General features: G+C 42.6%; 2 protein-coding genes across 3 annotated transcripts; one reads left to right on the top strand and one right to left on the bottom strand.

Moving 5' to 3' along the window:
- Positions 1–11,224, top strand: LOC115176178 (voltage-dependent calcium channel gamma-4 subunit). Of its 2 annotated transcripts, none has more exons than XM_029736036.1 (6): positions 1–160; positions 3,235–3,525; positions 4,018–4,245; positions 7,288–7,371; positions 7,970–8,110; positions 8,709–11,224. In XM_029736036.1, exons 2-6 carry the CDS (start codon positions 3,495–3,497, stop codon positions 9,524–9,526), a joined length of 1,302 nt encoding a protein of 433 aa, XP_029591896.1. In that variant the 5' UTR covers positions 1–160; positions 3,235–3,494; the 3' UTR covers positions 9,527–11,224. The 2 variants fall into 2 exon arrangements, with proteins under 2 accessions (XP_029591896.1, XP_029591895.1); XM_029736035.1 differs by lacking the exon at positions 1–160 and adding an exon at positions 3,039–3,093 and having other exon boundaries at positions 8,709–9,526.
- A 1,932-nt stretch (positions 11,225–13,156) lies between these two features.
- LOC115176189 (voltage-dependent calcium channel gamma-6 subunit) lies at positions 13,157–21,518 on the bottom strand. The gene is made up of 5 exons (XM_029736060.1): positions 21,337–21,518; positions 17,607–18,570; positions 16,816–16,890; positions 15,775–15,912; positions 13,157–14,740 (listed from the first exon to the last, which is right to left on the bottom strand). Exons 2-5 carry the CDS (start codon positions 18,019–18,021, stop codon positions 14,517–14,519), a joined length of 852 nt encoding a protein of 283 aa, XP_029591920.1. The 5' UTR covers positions 18,022–18,570; positions 21,337–21,518; the 3' UTR covers positions 13,157–14,516.
- Between the last annotated feature and the right edge of the window lie 2,647 nt (positions 21,519–24,165).

Here is a 24,165-nt window from a genome sequence, read left to right as displayed (position 1 = left end):
TTTCACACACTCTCCCCCTCCAACTCCCACCACATCCCTCGACGTCGTTCCGTTCATTCTATTCTTGCAATGTCTACGGCTCTTTCTTACGTCTCTTGCCCATATGCCTCGCATGCAGAGTCCGTCCACCGTCACCACTGAAGAAGTTCAACAATTACAGGTAAAACATTGAGCAATATTCTTTCCGTAATAATCTTTATCATTCTAATAAGGATAGTATGTAATACTGTTATACTTGCATGATAAAATGAGGGATGCGGACGTTAAGTGTTTGCAGAGCAGTTCCAGGTACTATACATAATTAACCTTGTATACATGTTTAACAGTATTAGCCTTTTACAGTATTAGCACATACTTAACCTATATGTTGTTGTTTTTTTATATTGCGTTTATTCATTTTAGAAAATACATATTTATTTTATGTTTACACAGAAATGTAGCCTACTTGGTACAATGATAGCTATGTCCAAATCAATAGCCTTGAGACTATTTACGTAAGCAAAGCACTCAAATATTCCCATTGTGCATCAACTGTGTTCAGATGAATAGAGACTACTCAAAAGCTGTTAATAACTCAACATCTTATATTAAATCAGATTTTGTCAGGTGTCTTAACCTAGCGTCTCCCTCTCTCTCTGTTGGTGTCGCAAGTGGTATTTGTGTTAATAAACAAAATGTATTGATCTTAGCCAACAAGACAGAGGAAGTTCTACCTTTAGCCAGACCTTCACTTGTCGGTTTTCTTGGTCCATGTACATTCAGCGGTTAATCAATACAATGGTTTTGCTTCTGCTTTCTATGACGCTTCTGTATACAATACATGTTCTTGTCCCTTCCGCAGCAATTTCCACGACATAATTGCTTAATCAGGGTGTTGTGCATTTCAGAAATGGCAATAGCCATGTCAATGCAATGGTTCTGATTTATGATTTCAAGCACACATGCACGCACGCACACACATTAAGTATTCAGAGCTACTTGCCTCACCTCAACTTTTGCCAGACAGTTCTTCTTTACCGTCAGTAAATACAGTATGTAAATCAGGTGACTGTTCAGGATTCAGACCAAATATAAGGAAAGTGTGTATCTCTGTGTGTGCTTCTGCATGTATGTGTGTGTGTATCTGTGTGCACAATGTTTTTCATGAAATTGAATACACACGGTGTGGAGAAATGCAACTGAGTGCAATTAAAATCAAGGTTATCCTCTTGTTGTTTTGGCCCATACCTTTTTATCACTCAACAATGTTATATTCTTACTGAATCTCCCCAATCACTCATCATTTAATGCCACATATGCCCCATGGCTGTATGTTCATGCATTTCAGTATGCGGTTCTGGTTGGTCCTTGAACTAGATCTCTTCATTTATTATCTTCTGTGTTTATGTTGCCGATGGCAACATTTCCTCCATATCTGTGCATCTGGGTTACTTGCTTCTAAACAGTACATACAGGAACAACTATAGAAACAAAAACCTTTTGTGTGATTCAAACGAGTTTCAGTGGGTTCAGGTATAGATTGAACTAACTTTATTTTTTGAAATAAACTTGGTTTGAAATTGTGAGTCATAAACCACTGTTAGATGACTATCACCTAACTTTTCATCTATTATATTCTCATTACAATGCTCCTACAGCAGTAAACGGAATCATTTAATGCATGCTGCATCCATCAACGAATGTAATAAAGAACCAATTGCGTTGTAGGTAATTACTGGAAACATAAGCGTATTCGCTGCTCATTAATCATACTGTACATACATTTTCAGTTGATGATACCAAAGATGCAGCATATGCATACAGCATCTGATAGCTCAACTAAATAATGATACTGATCGAAGAGCTTGTCACCATCAGAATGTTCTTGATTACTTCCTTAATTGAACAGTACAGTTTAAAGAGTCGCACCCGTGCGTCAATCTAAGTAACATAATACAAAAATCCCCATCAATATCCGTCAATTTAAGCTAGATTTAAATCAGTTTTTGTGTATGGCTTGCGTCTCAATTCACCGAATCTGTCTATGGCGGCCTTCCGTATCTGCGGTTGAAGGTGGTGGAGCTACAGCGCTGTTTGTCAGACCATGAGACATCTCGAAAATCGGTCTTCTCACAAAAACGTCTGTAGTGTCCGAACCGTTTGAGCGACAAACAAATATAACCCCACTATGGAAAGGGGAGATATAACCCCACTAGTCTGAAATGAATCGATACAAAACAATGGAAGTATGGAGGTAGTTTTGTGCCAACAAAAATAGGGGTTAAATATGTGTAAAAAAAAATGTAAAAATTCCGAGCTTTCTTAAATCTCCGAGATATAAGACAGACACTTCAAAACATTGTTCCTTATGATACATTTTTTTGACTGTGTTTTTAACATTTATGAATGTATTTCTATGGCCTGTAGTGGTAAAGGCCAAATTCAATATATTTGCATGTTTTTTTATTTAACTAGGCAAGTCAGTTAAGAACAAATTATTATTTACAATGACGGTCTACCCCGGCCAAATACTAACCTGGACAACACTGGGCCAATTTTCCGATGCCCTATGGGACTCCCAATCACGGCCGGTTGTGATACAGCCTGGAATCAAACCAGGGTCTGTAGTGACGCCTCTAGCACTGAGATGCAGTGCCTTAGACCACTGCGCCACTCGGGAAACTTAAAACAAATGTTTTATCAAATATAATTTGGGATTTTTTTTGGGATACCTAAAGGGGTCCTAAAATAAAAAATAGAATATCTAAATGATCCATGATATGACCATCTTAAAACAATTCCATATGTTAGCTTAGTACTTATCATGGATTTTAAATGACTCTCTCTATTAAAAATATATATTATATTGAGGTCTTCAGCATTGGTACTTATATGTGGTTTAATGTCGGCAAAATCCCCTCAGCTGTTTCAACTGCCCCTCACCCCCCACTCGCTTCTCGCTCGCCGTGTTCAGTTCCGTCCTAGACTTTGGAATTCGCTGTTGCCATGGCAATGGATAGAGCACGCTCTCTCACTTCTTTCCCGTTCCCTCTTGCTTTATATATCCCTCTCTCAGGGTGAAATGTGGAAACGGATCAGCTTCTTTCCTTTCTGGTCTGTCATCGCAGAATATACAAACCCAATTTTATTAATGATTTATGTTTTTGTAAGGTTCGGAAAGAACATTTTACTTGGCTTCCCTCTCACGTCACATTAATTTATTCCATCCTTTCTTTTTTCTTCTTCTCCCCACAGGAGCAACACTGAGATGCCTGCCAGTGCCATGACCACCCACTGAGAAGAGGGACGGAACCTTGAGTTGCGGATCCACGCTCACATACAGACGAACCAGAGAGTGTGAAAGAGGAAGAACACGGGAGCAGAGAGAGAGAGACACAGGGGAACGAGAGAGAAGACAGGAAACGAGAGAGGGAGGAGCGGTCGATGGATGCCGCTTGGACAGAGGGGACTCTGAAGGCGCACTCTTCACTGACGAGGAACAGCAAGCTGCAGACATGGAGGCAAAAGGCAGAGGCATGCCCCAAGGTAACACATATTTCACTAGAAACGCACGCACAAACACACACACACACACTTAGGAAAATACACACTTAACAGATGCCTGGATTCAAAAGACAACAATATGATTTACCCAAGTCATTATTCTATAACTAGACAAGACTGAAGTCTTTTTGCCCTTTTTAGAAATTGGCTTTTGTATTAAAACAATTACAAGTCATCAGAAAGACAAAGCACTGACAATGCCTTTTTGTAATTGGCCCTCTGGGATTAATAAAGTCCTATTGAATTGAAATGAAAGCGAGACACACGGTTTTTGACATAGAGCTCAATATCGGGTACATTTTGTTTTATCGGTTGTTACCTTGGAAACAACCAACAAATCCACACCATTCAAGACAATGCTTTTGATTTCTAGTTTTTAGGCGTCCTTACTATTTCACCAACTCTCCTTCTCTTTCTCCATCCCGCTCTCTCCTCCTTCTCTTTCCTACCTCTCTCTCTCTCTCTCTGGCCCAGTCATGGTGTGGTGGGAAAAGGGGATCCAGGTTGTCCTCACCACTTTGGGGGCGTTTGCAGCCTTTTCCCTGATGGCGGTGGCCATTGGGACGGACTACTGGCTGTACGCACGGGCCTTCATCTGCAACAGCACGGCCAACTCCTCCCAGGACGACCCCAACAACAAGGACAAGAAAGACCCTGGAGCCCTCACACACTCTGGCCTCTGGAGGATCTGCTGTCTGGAGGGTAAGGGGAGGACTAGACGTGTGTGGGGAGGTGTGTGTGTGGAGGGGGAGGGGTGATGGGGGTCCAGTGTATTTCCAGAGTTTTGGTGGGGTCAGATGAATGGCTCAGTGTGTGTGTGTGTGTCTGGATGGATCTGAAGTCTCTGAAGCCACTCTAAAATGTGCAGTTTTGTCACACGGCACAATGCCACAGATGCCTCAAGTTTTGAGGGAGCGTGCAATTAGCATGCTGACTGCAGGAATGTCCACTAGAATGTAATGTTCACTTCTCCACCATATGACGCCTCCAACGTCATTTTAGAGAATTTGGCAGTACGTCCAACCGACTTCACAACCGCAGACCATGTGTATGGCGTCGTGCCATTCATCCGCCACCATCACTTCATGTTTCAGCATGATAATGCACGGCCCCATGTCGCAAGGATCTGTACACAATTCCTGGAAGCTGAAAATGTCCCAGTTCTTCCATGGCCTGCATACTCACCTGACATGTCACCCATTGAGCATGTTTGGGATGCTCTGGATGGACGACAGCGTGTTCCAGTTCCCACCAATATCCAGCAACTTCGCACAGCCACAATCAAAAGCCTGATCAACTCTATGCAAAGGAGATGTGTTGCACTGCATGAGGCAAATGGTGGTCACACCAGATACTGACTGGTTTTCTGATCCACACACATTTTTTTTAAGGTATCTGGGAACAACATTCCCAATAATGTGAATTCCATTGATTAGGGCCTAATGAATCCATTTCAATTGACTGATTTCTTATATGAACTGTAACTCAGTAAAATCTTTTAAATTGTTGCCTGTTGCATTTATATTTTTGTTCAGTATATAGTTAACATTCGACATCTACATCTAGTTACATATTGATCTTCCATCCTCTCAGGCCAGGGGAACAATGTATGAATTTATTTAGCTCGCTATGATGCTTTCTTCAGTGAGATACACTATATATACAAAAATATGTGGACACCCCTTGAAATTTGTGGATTCGTCTATTTCAGCCACAGCCGTTACTGACAGGTGTATAAAATCGTGCACATAGCCATGAAATCTCCATAGACAAACATTGGCAGTAGAATGGCTTTACTGAAGAGCTCAGTGACTTTCAAAGTGGCACCGTCATAGGATGCCACCTTTCCAACAAGTCATTTCATCAAATCTCTGCCCTGCTAGAGCTGCTCTGGTCAACTGTAAGTGCTGTTGTTGTGAAGTAGAAATCTCTAGGAGCAACAACGGCTCAGCCGCGAAGTGGTAGGTTACATAAGTTCACAGAACAGAATCGCCAAGTGCTGAAGTGTGTATTGTATAAAAATTGTCTGTCCTCGGTTGCAACACTTACTACTGAGTTCCAAACTGCCTCTGGAAGCAACGTCAGCACAATAACTGTTCATCAGTAGCTTCATGAAATGGGTTTCCATGGCCGAGCAGCCGCACAAAAGCCTAGACCTCCATGCGCAATGCCAAGCGTCGGCTGGAGTGGTGTAAAGCTTGCCGCCATTGGACTCTTGAGCAGTGGAAACTTGTTTTCTGGAGTGATGAATCACGCTTCACCATCTGGCAGTCCGACGGATGAATCTGGGTTTGGCGGATGCCAGGAGAACGCTACCTGCCCCAATGCGTAGTGCCAACTGTAAAGTTTGGTGGAGGAGGAATAATGGTCTGGGGCTGTTTTTCATGATTCGGGCTAGGCCCCTTAGTTCCAGTGAAGTGAAATCTTAACGATACAGCATACAGTGATATTCTAGACGATTCTGTGCTTCCTACTTTGTGGCAACAGGGAAGACCAGTTCCTGTTTCAGTATGACAATGCCCTCATACACAAAGTGAGGTCCATACAGAAATGATTTGTTGAGATTGGTGTGGAAGAACTTGACTGGCCTCCACAGAGCCCTGACCTCAACCACATCTAACACCTTTTGGATGAATTGGAACGCCGACCTCGAGCAAGGCCTAATCACCCAACATCAGTGCCCAACCTCACTAACTGTCGTGGCTGAATGGAAGCAAGTCCCCCTAGCAATGTTCCAACATATAGTGGAAAGCCTTCCCAGAAGAGTGGAGGCTGTTATAACAGCAAAGGGAGGACCAACTCCATATTAATATCCATGATTTTGGAATGAGATGTTCGACGAGCAGGAGTCCGACACAGTGAGACCTGGATGAGTGCATTCAGAGCAGTGGAGGCTGCTGAGGGGAGGATGACTCATAATAATGGACGGAATGGGGTGAATGGAATGGTATCAAACACAACGTTTTCATGTGTTTGATAGCACTCCATTCCATCCATTACTATGATTTGTCCTCCCCTAAGTAGCCTCCACTGATTCAGAGGACATCCAGTGGGCAGTGGCAGACAGTCAGTAGGAGAATGCTCATTTCAAGAGCTGCTTATCTAACCTATTGCCGTCTGCGAGAAACTAGCCTCATCGAGAACCAGGCGTGACAATGACGTGATTGTGGAGGTATGGCTATGCGAGACTAGCGAATGTCAAAGAGGACAATTATGAGCGATGAGTCAGTGGTGATAGTCTGATGGAGTGGTTCTCCATTTGCAGTAGACAGCTTCAACAAAAGAGGACAACAACACAGCCATTTTATATCATATTTGTGGTGTCTGCTCAACATACTGAAACCACTGATTATGGCTCCTTGATTATTATAGAAAGTTTTTGTTGATTTAGTCTGCTGTTTTCTTCTGAGTACAAGGGGGGGTGGGGTTGTGGTTCATATGACTGTCATGAAAAATACATTGTGTTTGAGCTATTTTAACCGACTTGGAAAGAGATTCAAATGAATACTTAATATGTCCAAACACCAAGCCCCAGATATCTGATTCTCTCTCTAATACTCCCTAATCTCTCTCCAATATTTCTGTATCTCTCTCTCTCTCTCTGTCCATCTCTCTCTCTCTCTATGTCTGTCTCTCTGTCCATCTCTCTGTCCGTCTCTCTGTCCGTCTCTCTGTCCGTCCCTCTGTCCCTCTCTCTGTCTGTCTCTCTCTGTCTGTCTGTCTCTCTGTCTCTCTCTCTCTCAGGGCTGAAGAGAGGAGTGTGTTCTCAGATCAATCATTTCCCGGACGATGCAGACTATGATCAGGATGCAGCAGAGTATCTCCTGCGTGAGTAAGGGGACGTGGGCAGTGGGAGGATGTCACTAGAGAGATGTGATGTCGAATTGAAAAGAAAAACCTGGGAAAACGCAGCTGTGAATGCCCAGGTGCAGGGTTATGAGTAAGCTAACTCAATGGGTATCTCTCATTTGACAGAGGGAATTATGACACAGCAATAGGATATTCCAATCAAACCAGAACATTGGTTGGAATTAAAATGTAGGATAGATTTATTCATTTATGTAAGGAGTTACAGAATACTGTAAATGCTTATTGTAGCACATTACTTTACTCCAGATGGTGACAAAGTCACATATGCAGCCTGAAATGTCACCTTCACGACTTCAGCTTTAATCATTCATCTTTAATATATTTTTGCTACGCTCAGCAGGTTATGACACCAAAGGTTGCAGTCGCTTCCAATATTATCAGAGGATAGGAAGTAATATCTAAGCAGAGCTCCAGGTAGAAGATACCCATAGGCACATATCTTGGATCAGTTACAATCTAGGATCTCCAAATGATAACTATAACCACCAACCACTGTCAACATAAAACTGACCTTAGATCAGCAAGTAAGGACAATTTCACCCCCATCCGTCTGCAGGTGTGGTCCGAGCCTCCAGTATCTTCCCCATCCTGAGTGCTATACTCCTCCTGATGGGAGCGATGTGTGTTGCATCCAGCAGCTTCTACAAGAGCAAGAGGAACATCATCCTAGGAGGAGGCATCCTGTTTGTGGCTGCTGGTAAGGCGCTGGTGTCTTGATCTTGACTGTTTCTCTATTACTCAGTACACATGGGGATGGTTTCCTGGACACAGTTGAAGCCTAGTCCTGGAGTTAACATCATGCTCGATGGTGTCCCATATTTATTTTCCTCTTGTTCAGATGGAATGCAATAGCCCTACTCTTAAATGTTCTCAACGGTCTCTGAACTAATTCTCCTTTTTAACTGGTAAATAGTGTTATTATCAAGGAAGTTCCTCATCCTTTCATCCATCCATGATATTCACCTTTGTGTTGTTTTTCCCTCCTCATAACTCATTTCATGTTAATGATATTGGTTGTGGCTTAGATTTCCCAAATACATCATCCGTTGAGTGGAGACTCAGGTCAACAAGGCACAACACAGCAGTAGGGATAAAGATTGTTCATTTAGTATTATGGGATAAATTACCTCCTGAGTGGAGATATGGGTCAATGAGACATTACACAAGAGAAGTAATCAAGTTGAGATGGCTCCACCACCCCCCTATGGAAAAGCTCAGAGAAAATCAATGGCATATTATATTATAATCTCACAGAGCGTTTTACACCTCTCACTTCCTCTCTCTCTTTCCGCCAGGCCTGAGCAACATCATCGGCGTGATCGTGTACATCTCTGCGGCACTGAGCGACATCTCGCCCAAGAAGGATGAGGACAAGAAGTGGCATTACTCGTATGGCTGGTCCTTCTACTTCGGAGGCCTCTCCTTCATCCTGGCTGAGATGGTGGGCGTCCTGGCCGTCAACATCTACATCGAGAAGAACAAGGAGCTGCGCTGCCGCTCTCGCACCGAACTCTTGAAGAGCACTACGCACGCCATGCTCCGCCTGCCCAGCTACCGCTTCCGCCGGCGCTCCCGCTCCAGCTCGCACTCTTCCGACCCGCCACGCTCCCCTTGCGACACCTCACCCACAGGCGCCAAGAGTTTTGCATTACCGCCATCTGCCCCGCCTTTCTCCGTGGCCACCCTGCCAAACCCACACCATGCTGGTGGAGGAGTAGGGGGCGACATCTCCATGTATACCCTGACCCGGGACTCCAAGATGGGGAGTCTTGGTGGCGGGGGACCCCCTCTCTACGGCACGGTGGACCGGGCCTCCCTCTACCAACTGCACAACTACTTCCCCAAAGAGGAAGTGGGGGTGATGATGAGCGGCACGCTGCCTTCTCTCTCCAAGTCCAACCTCTCTGCGGCGGGCCAGAATTCCGCCGTCGGAGCCACTGCCATTGCGCCCCTGAATACCTTGTCGTCCTCCGGTCCTACCCCCCAGCAGCCACCTCTGTCCACTGGCACCATGGAGAGAGAGAGGGGCATGGGCACCCTGGACCGCCTGGGTGGCAAACGGAACAGGGACACCGACTCGGACACGCTGAACAGGAGAACCACGCCAGTGTGAGCTCGGAGATTGGAGCAAGAGCCATGGAGGTGGAGGGCAAAGTGGCGGGTAACGCTTTACAGTAAATCCCTGTCGCACAACCTACTTTTTGCTGCCATAACAATGACTTAACAAGTAATGCTTTACAGTTCACTACTGGTAAAGCCTACTGTTCGCTGCCATACATAACAATGACTTTGCAGATTTTATAAGCAGTCACGACAACTAGTGTAAATTCATGACAACTGCCTTAACACGGTCATGACGGCTCATACAGTGGCCTCAATTCTGTAGTTAGCTTGCATAGTTAGCTTGCTGTATGCGACATACTAGTGTTTGACTACCTAATGTATTCGTGTTTATGACTGCTTATGACACTGATATTTTGAGGACTGTATGACAGGGCTTCTGTAAAGTGTTACCAAAAAGGGCTGTAGAAAAATGTAAGATAACTGAAAGAGAATAATTGGCCATTCCCTGCCCTATCACTCCATCTCAGTCTGTTTTTGACTACTATGAATACATCTATTCCACTGACTAGAATATCAAATGTATTATTAACAATATTATTGAGTATATATTCATTTTGAAATGCACAATACGTCTATAGTGGTACTCTTTGGGTTGTCTTATCATTCTGAGTGCTTGATTATCATAGCCAGGTTACACGAGTGTAAAGATTGTAACTTCTTGAATATTATCACATTGCTGTTGTTTTTATTCTCGTAATCGTAAATGCAGGGTAAATTTGTACATTTTGAACTATGATTTTTGTATTTTTCTATTTCTTTAAAGTTGAAAATGTTCATTGATATCTAGCTCCATCACACTTAATCGGATGGTGTCAGGCGGGAAGCATGTGCGCAAATATGAGTGTAATATTGTATTTATATTTTATTTTAAATATATTTATTTTATTATTAATAATAATAATAATAGTCACTATTATTATTATTATTATTGTTATACTTATTGTTATTATTTTTAAGGCAATTTTTTTTTTGTTAATACAGATATAACCAACATAGCCTAATCTGTGTTTTTTATTGTTTATGACAAGTGTATTAGATTATAGACTTTATATGAGCCTATTTATTTTAGCGATGGTATATATTCTTAATGTTATTCTTTAAAGCAGCGATTCTCAACTGATGGGTCGCGACCCAAATTTGGGGTCGAATGGGTCACAGTCTGAACTTAAACGACTAAAACCAGGTAGTAAGTGATTAAACAATTGAATTTCTGAAATATTTTTCTTCAAACATAGTATTTTCAAAATAGTTAGCAGGGCTATTTAGCAGATTTGGTTGATTTTGTGGTCTCAAACCAGTGAGCTTATCAACATTCTTCATCAAGAATATCGGCAAATTTGACTTATTTCCTTAGCATCAAAAATACATTCCAGATTACATTTTTTGGGGGGCGGGGGGGTTACACTATGCGAATATTGGGTTGCGACTGGGACAACTTGGTTTAATTTGGATCCCGAGGCAGAACCAGTTAAGAACCGCTGCTTTAAAGAGCCTACTTTGGGGTTAGCGGGCTTTGATCCTGTGATCCTGTAAGTGAAGAAGACAACAATCTCTTCACGGTACATGATATTTCTACTCTACTGCACATGAATCAAACTAAGGACATTTGTGATGTTTAAGCAATACAAAATTCTGAGCCTCAAAAAGAAATACAAAAAATATATTCAATAAACTTCTATATGAAAATGTGTTGTGTGGAGTGTGTTATTTAACATCTAACCAAGATGGTAATATAACAAATGAATGTCAAAATGTTTGCCTCCGCATATCTGGTAATTACATGGTGCTCATCGTTTCCATTCATATAGCTGGAGATACAAAACATATAACCTGGGACATGGACTCATCTCAACAGAAGACCACTTTTGAGGTAACAGAAAACATCTGAAAAACATGATTTTGGAGTGTAATGTCTCTTCAATACCTCAACAGGGGACCTTGAGTGTCCAGTTGGTATTGGGTCAGAGGTCAGAGGTCACAGAGATGAAAGCTGGGGCTAAGAGAGATCCAGGCCCAGGAAAGCAGCAGAATTCCTTAACACATGACTACAAAGGCAGTTAATTAATAATAATTGAATAACACTGAATCTCTTCGCTCTTGGGATGGAAATGATGAAGACGATCTGCCCAGGGGGAAAGTGACTGTTTTAATCTCATTAAAGTAATGACTTTGGAGGAGGAAGGAAGCTAGGGAGGGAGGGATGCTCTATTTGTTCAACAGCATGGAGTGCACAGTTAATGTGTGATTTAGTTGGGGAGTTTAATTAGTCCTTCCTCTCTGGGGAGCCCTGGGTTGTGTTCAGTAGGGTACACTTTAGCAAAACGTTATAAAACATTAGAGTCTTTCTTATTGGACAAGGTCAGGAAATATCTCCCTGTTTCACTCTGTTTCAAAATGTTTTCTCCCTACTGAACACGACCCTGGTGGTGCAGTCTCTGTGGGTCTCTCGCCCTCAGATATCCACTCTGTACTGTGCTGGTCTGGTTACGCATCAATCATAGTTACTGGAACCTTGCTATGAAGGAGAATGTGGAAAATAAAATCTATTTGGTTGGGTTGGCACGATAGTGTGACAAATTTCAACGTGCCCCTCGTCCCCAGAAAGCACCCCAAGAGGAAGAGGGACGGGTGACATGGACAGGAGACCTGTAAACCCTGCTGGTTCAGTACTACCATCATAACAAGGTGAGTTACGAGGTGGCCGGGCCTCCTCTATTTTGGTAACGTCAAGAGAGGCCAGTTCTTCTTATTACCTCTTGATCCTTGCCGACACACACAAAAGGTCGTAACACCCACGATCGCCATCACACACATCCGGATACAAACATATACAGTCTATACATACTTGCAAGCAAATGCATTGTAAACGATCAGACACACACACACTTCACATAGCCACACCGACACGCACGCACTCACGCACACACAGACACACACACACACACGTCAAAAACAGGATTTGAGAGACGCACTCCCACCACCGGACCCCCCCCCACACACACACTTTTGAAAACGATGAACATCTATATATACAGCTTGGGCCGAGTGTCAGGTGTCTAGTGATGGTTGATTTGTGTTTCAGGGCTGCATGCGGAGTTGGCCAGGTCAGGAGGGGGGAGAACGAGGGTAGAGGTTAACACAGCACAGACTCCACCACCAGTCGTCTGGACCCCGTCCCACAGCAGCAGCCACCAGAGGCGGGGTGAGACATGAGTGACAGTGCGTGTGGCATTTATAGAGACACATGATAGGCCTACATGAGGACCAGACTGGACTGACTTCAGCAAGTAAGATGAAATAAAAGCTTGTGGGAAGGGTGGGCTGAGTTGGTGGTTGGGGAGGTGGGGGGGGGGGGGGGTGTCTTTGAATTGGACAATGTTGGCGATGGGGATCACAGTTTGAATCCAAGGTTTGTGATTCTTATAACCACTTCAGCAGGATTCACCACACTCTAAATTTAGCGGCAGAGGGTGCCAACATGTGGGAGACAGTGGAGACAGAGAAAGCTGGAAACGGGTCAAGATGGTGACTGGGATGTGTGTTGAAGATGATGGAGAGATGAACGATGGAGGAGGGCAGAGTGGAAAAAAAGACAGAAAGAAAAGCACAAGAAAGGGATACAGTATGTTGTCTTCACATTTAATAATAAATCAAGTCTTACATACGCAATTATTTCCATTGAAAACCACAGACACAATTTATCTTTCAATACCCATTGAAATACAGATATGCACAGATTACCTCTGACAACTATCTCACTAGAAAAAGACAAAACAGATACAAAATCGTACAGTATTTATAAACGTGTGACATTTGGGTTACACAGAACACATGAAATGTTTTTACGTTATTCATTTACAACACTGAAGGCTCATATGACTTTGAATAGTGTATTTACAATGCAACCTTATATTACTGGTTAGTAGCCAAAATGCTACAATAAATTGTAGCACTTTACCTCTTCAATAGGGTTTACGATGAAACTGCCTGTCCTTTCAGGCAGAGATGTTTTTAGGCAGTGCTGCTTTAATAATTTATTGTAATTTCTATAATATAGTCACCCACACACCAAGAGCAGATGGTGTATCTAAAATTTTAAGGGACATTAGACTCCAAAATCAAAATTTGTCAGATGTTTTTAGACCTGGAAAGTAGTCTAATGTCAATAGGAGTCCACACATCTTACACTACACAACTTAATGGAAAACATAAGCTCTGCATATCTGGAATTTGCATGGTGCTTGTCTTTTACATTACTTTTATATTGTGACATATAACTGAATCTACAAAACATGATGGCCTGGGACGTAGACTAATCTTGACCTTTGAGGTCTGAAAACATTTGGATTTAGAGGCTAATGTCTCTTTGATATATACACATCTGTATATTAAAGACAGTTGTAAAAACATTGCAATATCATGAGATTGTGTATGTATTTATTTAGTAGAAACTCTAGAATTTTTGTACTGTACTTTCATTCTGTGCAATACATCTGAATCCCAATTACTATCCTTAAGGATTATACTCTCTAATAAGACTGTCGATCAGAATATCATCAAAGATTTGGCAAAAATAATGAAGTAATGCTTACCAATTCAAAACACAACTGCAAAATGTTGTTTTTGTTAAATTCATTTAAAATGATTTTGAATTCAATTGAATTTCACACTTGGGGAGGGGGGGAACATACATTACATTTTGCACATTCAATGTGAGAAAACATTTGCTGTCAACTAGCACACAAGTAATTTGGCATTGCGTTAATTCTTCACCTTTCATAAGTCAAGAACAGCATAGTGTCCCTTTAATGACCTGCTGATTTATGCAAAATAAGGAGAGAAAAAACATCCAAGACGATGAACAACTTGAACCCCTCTCTACACAACTTCAAATGATTCAATGCAAAATTGCAGGAGACCGTCCATTTCTCAACAGTTATAAGACAATACAGGTAAAGTGCAATACCTCCTCCTCGCCACTAGCTGTCGCTTTCATTTTTGGGGGGAAAACACCTTTGCCAGGGGCTGAATGGTAGCGCAAGCAAGAGAAAGAGGGTTCCGCCCAAAATAAGAATGCCCCCTGCACACCCAACACAGGACACTGACCAAGACAACTTGTGGTGCAACGGCACCGAGTGGTCACTGGCTAGGAAGGAGAGTACCGATTGGTTGAAAACAATAAGAGACAGGAGAATCAAGAGGCCTAAGAGAGAGGAGGAAAGAGTGATAGAGAAAGGGAGAGAGAGAAAGAGAGGGATAAAGAACAAAAGAGAGAGATATCAGGGGCTTGGTGTGTGTGGAGTTGGTAAATACATTTTACTGGTGGGATGGTGGAGGTGGTATTGATAACTGTGATCTACTTCCCAGAGCATCAGAGTATATCAGGACTGGACAGATGCCATGACTAATGCCCAGTGTATCTAATTAGTGAGCTCCCTTGTTACACTTGAATAACGGCTATGTCTTTTTGTAAAGTTTTGAGTACCGGTAGTTTTTTTTTGCTGCATGCACAGGTTGACTCCTAACTGACTCCTAACTCTCTGCAACTGTCACACCCTGATCTGTTTCACCTGTCTTTGTGATTTTATCTACCCCCGCTCCAGGTGTAAACCATCTTCTCCATTATCTCCTGTGTATTTATACCTGTGTGTTCTGTCTGTCTGTCTTGTTTGCTAGGTCAACCAGCGTTTTTCTCTCAGCCCCTGCTTTTCCCCAGTGTCTCTTTTTTTATCACCTTCCTGGTTTTGACCCTTGCCTGTCCTGACTCTGAGCCTGCCTGCCTGACCACTCTGCCTGCCCCTGAGTCTGCCTGCCGTCCTTTACCTTTGCCCCACCTCTGGATTACTGACCCCTGTCTGCCCTTGACCTGTTTTATGCCTGCCCCTGTTGGATTATTATTAAACTGTTGTTAATTCGACGTTGTCTGCATCTGGGTCGTACTGTACCTTCAAACCTGATAGCAACATAGGGAAGATCTCAATTGCGTACTCCTCGTGTCCTCGATCCTCTCTTCTCGTCTCCTTCTCAAAACCCCTTGGATGACAAAGCCAGAGGTCTCTCCCCTCTGAACTTCTCCTCTAATGGGTTTGGAGAAGGAGATGAGGAGAGAGGACGCGAGGAGTATGCAATTGAGATCTTCCCAAGGTCTCATTAGCCATGTCAAAATAGTAACATTTAATCATTGTATTTATACATGTACAGTATGTCACCTTGGCTGCCATATGTCTACTCACTCACCTGACAGAATGAAGCAAACCGATGCAGCCTTGAGGAAGAATGATTCTCCTTTGCTGAGGGCTGTGGTGATGCATATGGCCCCTGTGACCATCAGGAAGAGACCGAAGAGGGCCATCATGGCCGCCGCCACATTCAGACCTGGGAAGAGAGAAACGGTTATTGTCTTGATACAGGTACATTCCATTATTCATAGTACACTGGCACCAGGTACATTTACATTTGAGTAATTTAGCAGACCCTATGATCCAGGGCGACTTGCAATGAGTTCATTCAACTTAGGTAAGTAAAATAACCAAATAAGTTAAACCTTATTCAAAATGCCCAATCCACAAAAGGTGAAGTCCTTGCATCCACTTGTAATTCTAACAGATATTGGTACATCCCCTCACTGACATACTCTAGGGCAGAGTTTCCCAAACTTGGTCCTGCGGACCCCAAGTAGTACACATTTAGTTTTTTGCCCTAGCACAACACAACTGATTCAAATAATCAAAGCTTGATGAGGAGTTGATTATTTGAATCAGCTGTGTAGTGCTAGGGCAAAAAACAAAATGTGCTCCCCTTGGGGTCCCCAGGACCGAGTTTGGGAAGTGCTGCCCATGATGCCCTAGGAGTTACTGACTTGCCTAGAGGATAATAGAAACGTTAAATATCGCACTCCTGACATGTAGAGCATCATGCCCATTGAAACAAACCAAAAATCCAGAAGATAGTTAATTTTGCGTATAATAAATCCAAAAAAATAGAATTTGGCCATCAGTGCCCCTCTTAAAAAATGTGGCGCATGGCACCTCTGGTTTAGACCTCACAAAAAAAATAAAAAAGGATTTCACCGTTTTTACACATTGACCCATGAAGAAACAGTCTTACTGACTTCAATGCTATAATGGAAAAGGAGTAGGTGGAATACATTTTAGACACTCACTGCAGTCAATGGCTGACCCAGTGCAACATAGATGACAGACTTGAGGAAGAAAGAAAGCGTGTGGGTGGGCAAGGTGAGATATGGGTTGAAAGAAGGCAGGGGACAAGCTGACTCACTCTTTTCTGTTGTCTTCTGGAAGATGACGGCATTCTCTCCAGTGGTGTAGAACTTGAAGTAGGTGCAGTTAGATTCTAGAGGAGATAGGGAGAGACAAGGAACTTATTTGAAACAGATGGAGACCTTATCAACTTGCACATCACCATAATCTTATTGAGATTCATACGGCTTGCTGCACACTAATTATTATGCATTCATGCACATCGATGACAATGCCAAGGTTATGTCTTCTATGCAATTAGTGTTATGGCATCTTGTAGTCTGATAAAAGGTAGTTTATCCTACATATAGACTGTCCTCTCTAGTAAGACATTTTAGTACAGTATTTGTGGGTAATAGGTGTGTGAGTATAAGGTAAGCATCTATCCCTACAGAATGTAAATGTATATTGCAGTCCATCTGTGACCCAGTCTACACCTGAAGGCCAGTCATTGGATTGTGGTCACAATACAAATAACTGATATCTAGCTGTATCTAACGGGGGGGCTATAGCTAAGTAATGGTATAATTGTCACTTCTGGCCTTGAAATTTGGGATCATGAAATTTGGCTACCTTTAAAATCTGACATAAAGGGCCATAGGATTTCTCAAGAGAGTGTTTTGTATAGTTTATGAATGTATGAATTTGAGTGAATGCGGTTTGGTTTACAGAATTTGCCAGTATGCAAAAAATGGGTCTGTGATTTCTGATAGGTGGTTTTGTACAGATTGGATTGCATGAGTTTGAGTGGATACCGTTTGGTTTACACAAAATAATGTAGGCCTATTCATGCAACTCCAGAGCAGTTACCTCCGGGCAGTTCAGCCGGCCCACAGCTCTCTCGCTCAGGGTCTATGTCAGCCACCCACAGAGTCCGGGTGCATCCTTTCCACAGCCCGTAGTGTGCTGCCAGACACGTCTGGTTGTTGTAGAAGTTCTTGGGCGGGGACAGCTCCACCCAATACTCTGTGCCCAAGCCCAAGACAGTCAACACCACACCCACGATGGCCACGAAGAACGCCAGCTTGATCTTGCCCTCCTGGACCTCGCTCATGCCTCCTGATGTTGACGCTTTTGCACGGCGCTTAACTCCCATAGCACCAGCCCCAGCCCCTCTGCCACCCATGACACCGGTTAGTCCCAGAGTACCTGCTCCGGGTCCTACTCCCGCCCCTGGTGGAATCGGCCTGCCATCCTCTTCGTGCAGAAAGAAGGTGGACCACATGGCTTTGCAGATGTTTACGATTGAAACAAATAAAAATGAATAATGGATAAAGACAGGCAGAGAGTGTAGGAGACAGGGAATGGGTTTATCAGGTGAGGTGGCAGTGGAGCGATAGAAAGGATGGTAGACAGGGGTTGGTGAGGAAAGAGGAATGGAGGGAGGGAAACAGGAAGATGTGGGAGGACAGGAAAAGAAGGGAAATGGGAATTAGCAGCACTGATGACTCAGTTTATAAAGCAAACATACCAAACCCACCATAAAAAAGGATAAGGCATGTTAAGGATTATCAGTGCAGAAAATATATATATTTGTGTTTTTTGTTGTTGTTGAGTCGGCACAAATCATTAATTGTTAGGTATTAACACCAGACATCGAAAGCTTGATGTAAAAGGTGGTTTGGAAGAAGTATGCAATGAGCGGGTCATAATGAAAAATGGTTCAAAAGATAGAATAGATTAGAAAAAAAGATCAAAAAGAGAGGTAGCTTCCGTGTAAACGTTGGGAAACAGAGATATGGAGGAGAAGCCAGGAGGGAGAAAGCAGCTTATTCTAGAAGAAAAAAAACAAGAAAAACAACAACAATGATTTTTAACATCAGTAGAAGAAAATCTACTGACTTTTATCCATCACAGTGTTAGTACAAACTAAAATGAACAACTGCCATGTCACCTTATAGTGTCTGATCCAATCCAACATGGCAAATATAATTTTAATGCTGCAAAGAATACTTTCCAACTGCATGGTTGGATATCAAGTCTGAACCAGCACATGTTAATGAGTGCTAAATTGATACTTTCTCACCTTTTCATAGCAAATATTGTGTGCACCAGTGGAGGTCAGTACCGTTTTAAGATGAGGGCAGACACAAAAAATGTTTATGTGCATGGCCTTATTTCTATCACAGCATATTGGATGACTGTCATTCATATTCCATTCCTCCAGCTCAAAGTAACATTGATAGGTTTAGGCTACTACATCATACTCCAATTTTCCCAGTACCCATCATGAGGTTGCTACAACTAGCATATGAATAAAAGTTTACAACGTAGGCGCACAGGTCGAGAGAATGTTTTGTAATCATGGTGACAGATCGGGTTACATTCAATACCGCCTTGCACACACTTTTGCCAGCTTTTAACGTTAGCTGATCTAGGGTGTAATCATTAGTCCTACAGTTGAAAATGAGTGTTGCTATTGGACATATTCAGGTATGTTTATCCCTGTTTCTGTCACGTTCTGAATCCTCAAATTCCCTGTCATAAAGGAGCCAAGGTGCAGCGTGCCGGTAATTCCACATCTTTATTTAGGGAAACCGAAACAAAAACAATAAACAGGTACGCAGTAAGAACGTAACGCATTGTGCCGTACACACACAGAAATAACAATAACCAGCAAACACAGGTGGGGAACAGGCTGCCTAAGTATGATTCCTAATCAGAGACAACGAAAGACAGCTGCCTCTGATTAGGAACCATACACGGCCCAACAAAGAAATACAAAAACAACATAGACATACAACACATAGAATGCCCACCCCATGTCACACCCTGACCTAACCAAACAGAGAAAAACGACTCTCTCAGGTCAGGGCGTGACAGTTTTGTCACGTTTGCTTCCGTTTAAGAAACATTTTTCAACAGAATTGGAGGAATGAACACACCCCTGATCACACGCAAACACAGTTCACTTTCATAGCAGCCATAAACAAAGAGCATGATCACTTTGTTTGTTGTAATTCCTTTTCGCATCTACGCACGCTACTCCTCTCTCACCTTTTCCTTTCACTTGCGGACTTCAGTGCACAACACATTAGCTGTCTGTGACCAGGCAAAAAAAACTTTACAAGCCAACCCTTCATAACCTAACCGCTAACTGCTACACACAGCCTACATCGTTGTCACTATATTATCTAACGTCATAGTCAACATAGCTAATAGAACTAACGCATTAGTAAACCTGCTACAATCATGCAGTACAGTGTTCAGTCAGCAATCAGTTTAGCAGTTACACCGGCAGGCCCCAGTGGCAATAAATGAATAAAACCTTCCTTGACTTGGAAGACTTCCAGTGTTGGATAGCCATAGCCAGCTAGCTAACCTAGCACCCCTCTCCGTTTGAGCCGGGTGTTTGAGTAGGCTAAACTAGCTAGCTAGCTAAGCTAGCTAAGTACTGTAAGTGAAAGTGAAAAAAATACTACGAAAACTAGCTCTCTCGCTCTCCATCTTTCTTCAATTTTGAAGAAATGTATTTGTTAACTGTAACTATTGTCTTTCTATCTCTTCGAGTCAACTACTCACCACAAGTTATGCACTGCAATGCTAGCTGTAGCTTATGCTCTCAGTACTAGATTAATTCTCTGATCCTTTCATTGGGTGGACAAAATGGAAATTCATGCTGCAAGAGCACTGATAGGCTGGAGGACGTCCTCTGGGAGTTGCCATAATTACTGTGTAAGTCTATGGAAGGGGGTGAGAACCATGAGCCTCCTAGGTTTTGTATTGAAGTCAAATGTACTCAGAGGAGAACAGAAACTAGCTGTCCTCCGGCTACACCATGGTGCTACCCTACAGAGTGCTGCTTAGGCTACTGTAGACCTTCATTGCAAAACAGTGTGTTTTAATCAAATATTTGGTGAAAAATGATAGCTTTTTTTTATGTTTCACTATTTTTATGAAATTCTGTGAGGAGCCTCAACTGGTATGCACATCATTAAGTCAGAGTTGTGTTAAAGTCACTTACACATCTTAAAGAACTATATCTATATTTACTGTAGACTGAAAGATGGACAACAGTAGTAATTATCCTACACATAGCTACCTTACAAAGAAGTGTAAGCAACTAGTATGCCCACTAAAAATTAGACAATGAAAAGGTTTCATCACGAATATTTGCACAGCATTACTGTTACCCTCGCATGACACAAATTGACAGCTTAATGAGAGGAAGCTCTGAACCATAGAGATTACAATTACAGATGCAAAACAATCCTCTATGATTCAGTTTTGAATACTTAAAGTGCCTCGCAATATTCCATTCAAATCAACTTATTCAATTACAATACCCATTGAAATATACAACAGTGTGATCAACATGAAATTGAAATAAGCAAAAACACAAACGGCAACAAATGCAGACAGCCCAGAACAACATTCAAGGCCATCATTTGAGCATAAGCAATTCAGTTAATTTTTCAGCGACGTAATTCAATATCTACAACGGACACAAATGAATTAACTTCTACTCATTTTGCTTTACTATACACTTTAGTCATGACCACGTTACGAATCATAACAATGCTAGGAAGAAGTTGCTGACCTGCTTGGTGTGTGTGTGGTTCAGTTCGGGAAAGAAACAGGGCGAGGCGAAGAGAGGGAGTGAGCGAGAGAGGGATCGCAGAGGAAGAGAGGAGAGGAGGTATGGGCAGTGGAAAGAGGGTGGAGGCCAAAGTAGCCTTGTGTTGCAGAGAGTTGATGAATGGGTGGGTTTAGTAACTATGTAGCCACATGCCTACGTGGTGTTTGAAAGTGTATATGTTTGTTTAGACATGCACGTATGGTTGTGCTGGAACTATCTGTCTTTGCTGGCCCCTGTAAAATGTATTTGCGAGAATATGCGTCATGAGTGTGTGGTCTCTATATCACTCTGTGTCGTGCGTGCGTGCGTGAATATGTGTGTGTGAGCATGCACCCGTTACTGTGTGTGTGTGTGTGCATGTGTGTTTGCGTGTGCCTGCACCTGATAGTGTGTTTGTCTGAGAGAGAGAGAGAGAGAGCGCGTGTACACGAGAGAGTTTGGTGTGTGTGTTTCTTCATTCTATTTTTGACAACCACCTGTTAATGACATAAAAAAAAGAACTAGAGGCAATGGACCCCGACGAGGTTATGTCAGGAAAGGGGGTGGAGGTCAATTCCTGGGGCTTCTGCTAGTATTTTGTTGATTAAAGAATTGTGGCTGCAACACTTCAAGAAAGAAACTCTGCATATAGCCTTGGTGTGACGTAGGTGGAGCAAGATTGAGTAACGGCAAGGGGCAAACCAAATACTCTGCCTCTGCTGACAACATCAAACCCACCATTTATCCATGGTCAATCTGGGTTTGTGTAGGAGACACTATTATCTGATTACAGCTAAGCAACTGGACTTGCAGGATCTATTCACAGGGTCTATAACACTTAACGGTAATGTACCCTTGAGCAAGATCCAACCTGTACTGCTTGAGTTAATGCAAAGTCTATTTTAAAGCGGCTATATAAAGCGGCTATATAAAGCGGCTATGCAAAAGTAAGTGTGACTTCTGTACATTGCCCTAGATAAAGGCGTCCTCTTGGCAGGAGGAAGATGAAATGGAGACATTTTAGAAATGTGCTTGATGTGTTCCATTCTAAAGGTGACATTATTACAGCTGTTCCTGGGGAGACTTATTAGTGAAGGATTCATAAAAACTCAAAATCAAGTCAACTCAAAAGTAAATGTCACTTTCTCCTGTATCGGAAAGTAAAAAAACAACAAATGTGATCGTGCATGTAAATCTTTTATACTGCCGCTGCCCAATGCTGAACCTTATACAGTGAGTGCATGGGGATGGCTGTTACCAGCACATACCGTTCAGATCCTATGTCCTGAAGCACATACTGCACAGTACACAACATAGGCATAAGGACCTCAACACCATACCCCAACTCCCTATCAGGGTGAAAGACCTATTTAGTTAGGTCATAGAGGGAATCCAGGGATGACTGTCTCCAAACCTTGCTACACTGAAAGACAGGAGGGTAATCAGTTCAAGCCAGTCGAAACAGTGATCCCGAATTGATTAATTGACTTGTTTAATGTATTTATTGTACTAGTTTTGCATTAAAAAATTATACATACTGTATGAACAAATAATTGTTTAACAAAAATACATGTACTGCTGGTATGTATATTTGGGCCCACATAATAACATATTAGTCTATAAGAATGCAACGCAGGGGTAGTTGTGACCTCTCTGGTCTGAACAGTGCTTCAACAGAGTTGGTCATTATGCGTCTGGAAACATTCATTCACGTAGGGAATTATTCTCCTGTCAGTGACAGAATGCTGCAGTCAGATGTGCTCAGCATTGTGATAAGTAATGAGAGAGACCGGGCCGTATTCGAATACAGAAATGCATCCTTCCTTCCTTGTTTCCTGAAATATCTTTGAAATGCGTCCTTCCTTCCTTGCGTCCTTGAGGTAAGCGGAGATTTATACGTGATTGGATAGGTGTAAGAAATGTTACCACCCCATTACTTTCACCAATCCAACTCATTGATATCTCTGATTACCTCAAGGAAGGTAGGAGGGAAGGATGCATTTCGGAAGTATTAGAAAAGGGTCCTGGACTGCGACTTACTAAGAAACTGTAGCAGCAAATGATCTCCATAAGATGGCACTACCAGTCAGAGCTTTGTGGGGTTGCAGTACATGACAAAATGAGCCCCCCTGATTTAAAAGGCATGGCGAGGTTGAATTCTAATGAGTAATAGGAGTAGAGCAGTGTGAGGGGGATTCATTCGGGACAAAGTTGGGGTTGGGTTGCGTCGTACTGTTGTGGTCTATGGATGATACATTACTATTAGAAAAAAAGGCTTCAAAGTTGATGAAGAGCTGAAACATGTTGGATGGTCTGGTGTGCTATCTAAGGCTTAGAGTGGTACTTAACGCCTTATTTGGCATGTATGGCATGGAGTTCTTTCTGAAAAGGGGACCTGACACGGGAAATGTAGGGTTTATTATAGGTTAGCTGCAGTATAGCTAGAAGGATTGTATATGGTGTGGTATTAAGGTTTAGTAGGGTATATTCCATTGTGGTGCACTATGTGCTGTCAGTATGTCAGTGCATCCACTCCTCCCTGACTATGAGCTGCATTATAGCCAGTGGTAATACTGTGCTTCCTTCTCTCTCTGATTATATTAAGGTCCTGGCTGACGCAGAGAGAGATAAGGGGATTGCCACAGGAGGAGCGCCTGCCAGTTCTGTGCACTGTGAAGAAGAACGATTACTCATCAACCTCCTTGTCTGTCTCTCTCTCTCTCTCTCTCTCTCTCTCTCTCTCTCTCTCTCTCTCTCTCTCTCTCAGTGACACACAAAGTAAATTTAACATACAACATGCACGCACACCCT

This window comes from Salmo trutta, chromosome 36, assembly GCF_901001165.1.
Source record: "Salmo trutta chromosome 36, fSalTru1.1, whole genome shotgun sequence".
NCBI classification, from domain to species: Eukaryota; Metazoa; Chordata; class Actinopteri; order Salmoniformes; family Salmonidae; genus Salmo; species Salmo trutta.
The sequence above is the reverse complement of the archived record's forward strand: the minus strand, read 5'-3'. Positions and strand labels throughout refer to the sequence as shown.

What these genes read in the sequence shown, in the direction of transcription:
- LOC115176189 (XM_029736060.1), bottom strand. Translation starts at nt 18,021, where the DNA reads ATGTGGTCCACCTTCTTTCTGCACGAAGAGGATGGCAGGCCGATTCCA. An exon ending in GCCGGCTGAACTGCCCGGAG is followed by an intron (nt 16,891 to 17,606) that starts GTAACTGCTCTG and finishes TATCTCCTCTAG; the next exon opens with AATCTAACTGCACCTACTTC. An exon ending in CCAGAAGACAACAGAAAAGA is followed by an intron (nt 15,913 to 16,815) that starts GTGAGTCAGCTT and finishes CTCTCTTCCCAG; the next exon opens with GTCTGAATGTGGCGGCGGCC.
- LOC115176178 (XM_029736036.1), top strand. Translation starts at nt 3,495, where the DNA reads ATGGAGGCAAAAGGCAGAGGCATGCCCCAAG. An exon ending in TGCAGCAGAGTATCTCCTGC is followed by an intron (nt 7,372 to 7,969) that starts GTGAGTAAGGGG and finishes ATCCGTCTGCAG; the next exon opens with GTGTGGTCCGAGCCTCCAGT. An exon ending in CATCCTGTTTGTGGCTGCTG is followed by an intron (nt 8,111 to 8,708) that starts GTAAGGCGCTGG and finishes TCTTTCCGCCAG; the next exon opens with GCCTGAGCAACATCATCGGC.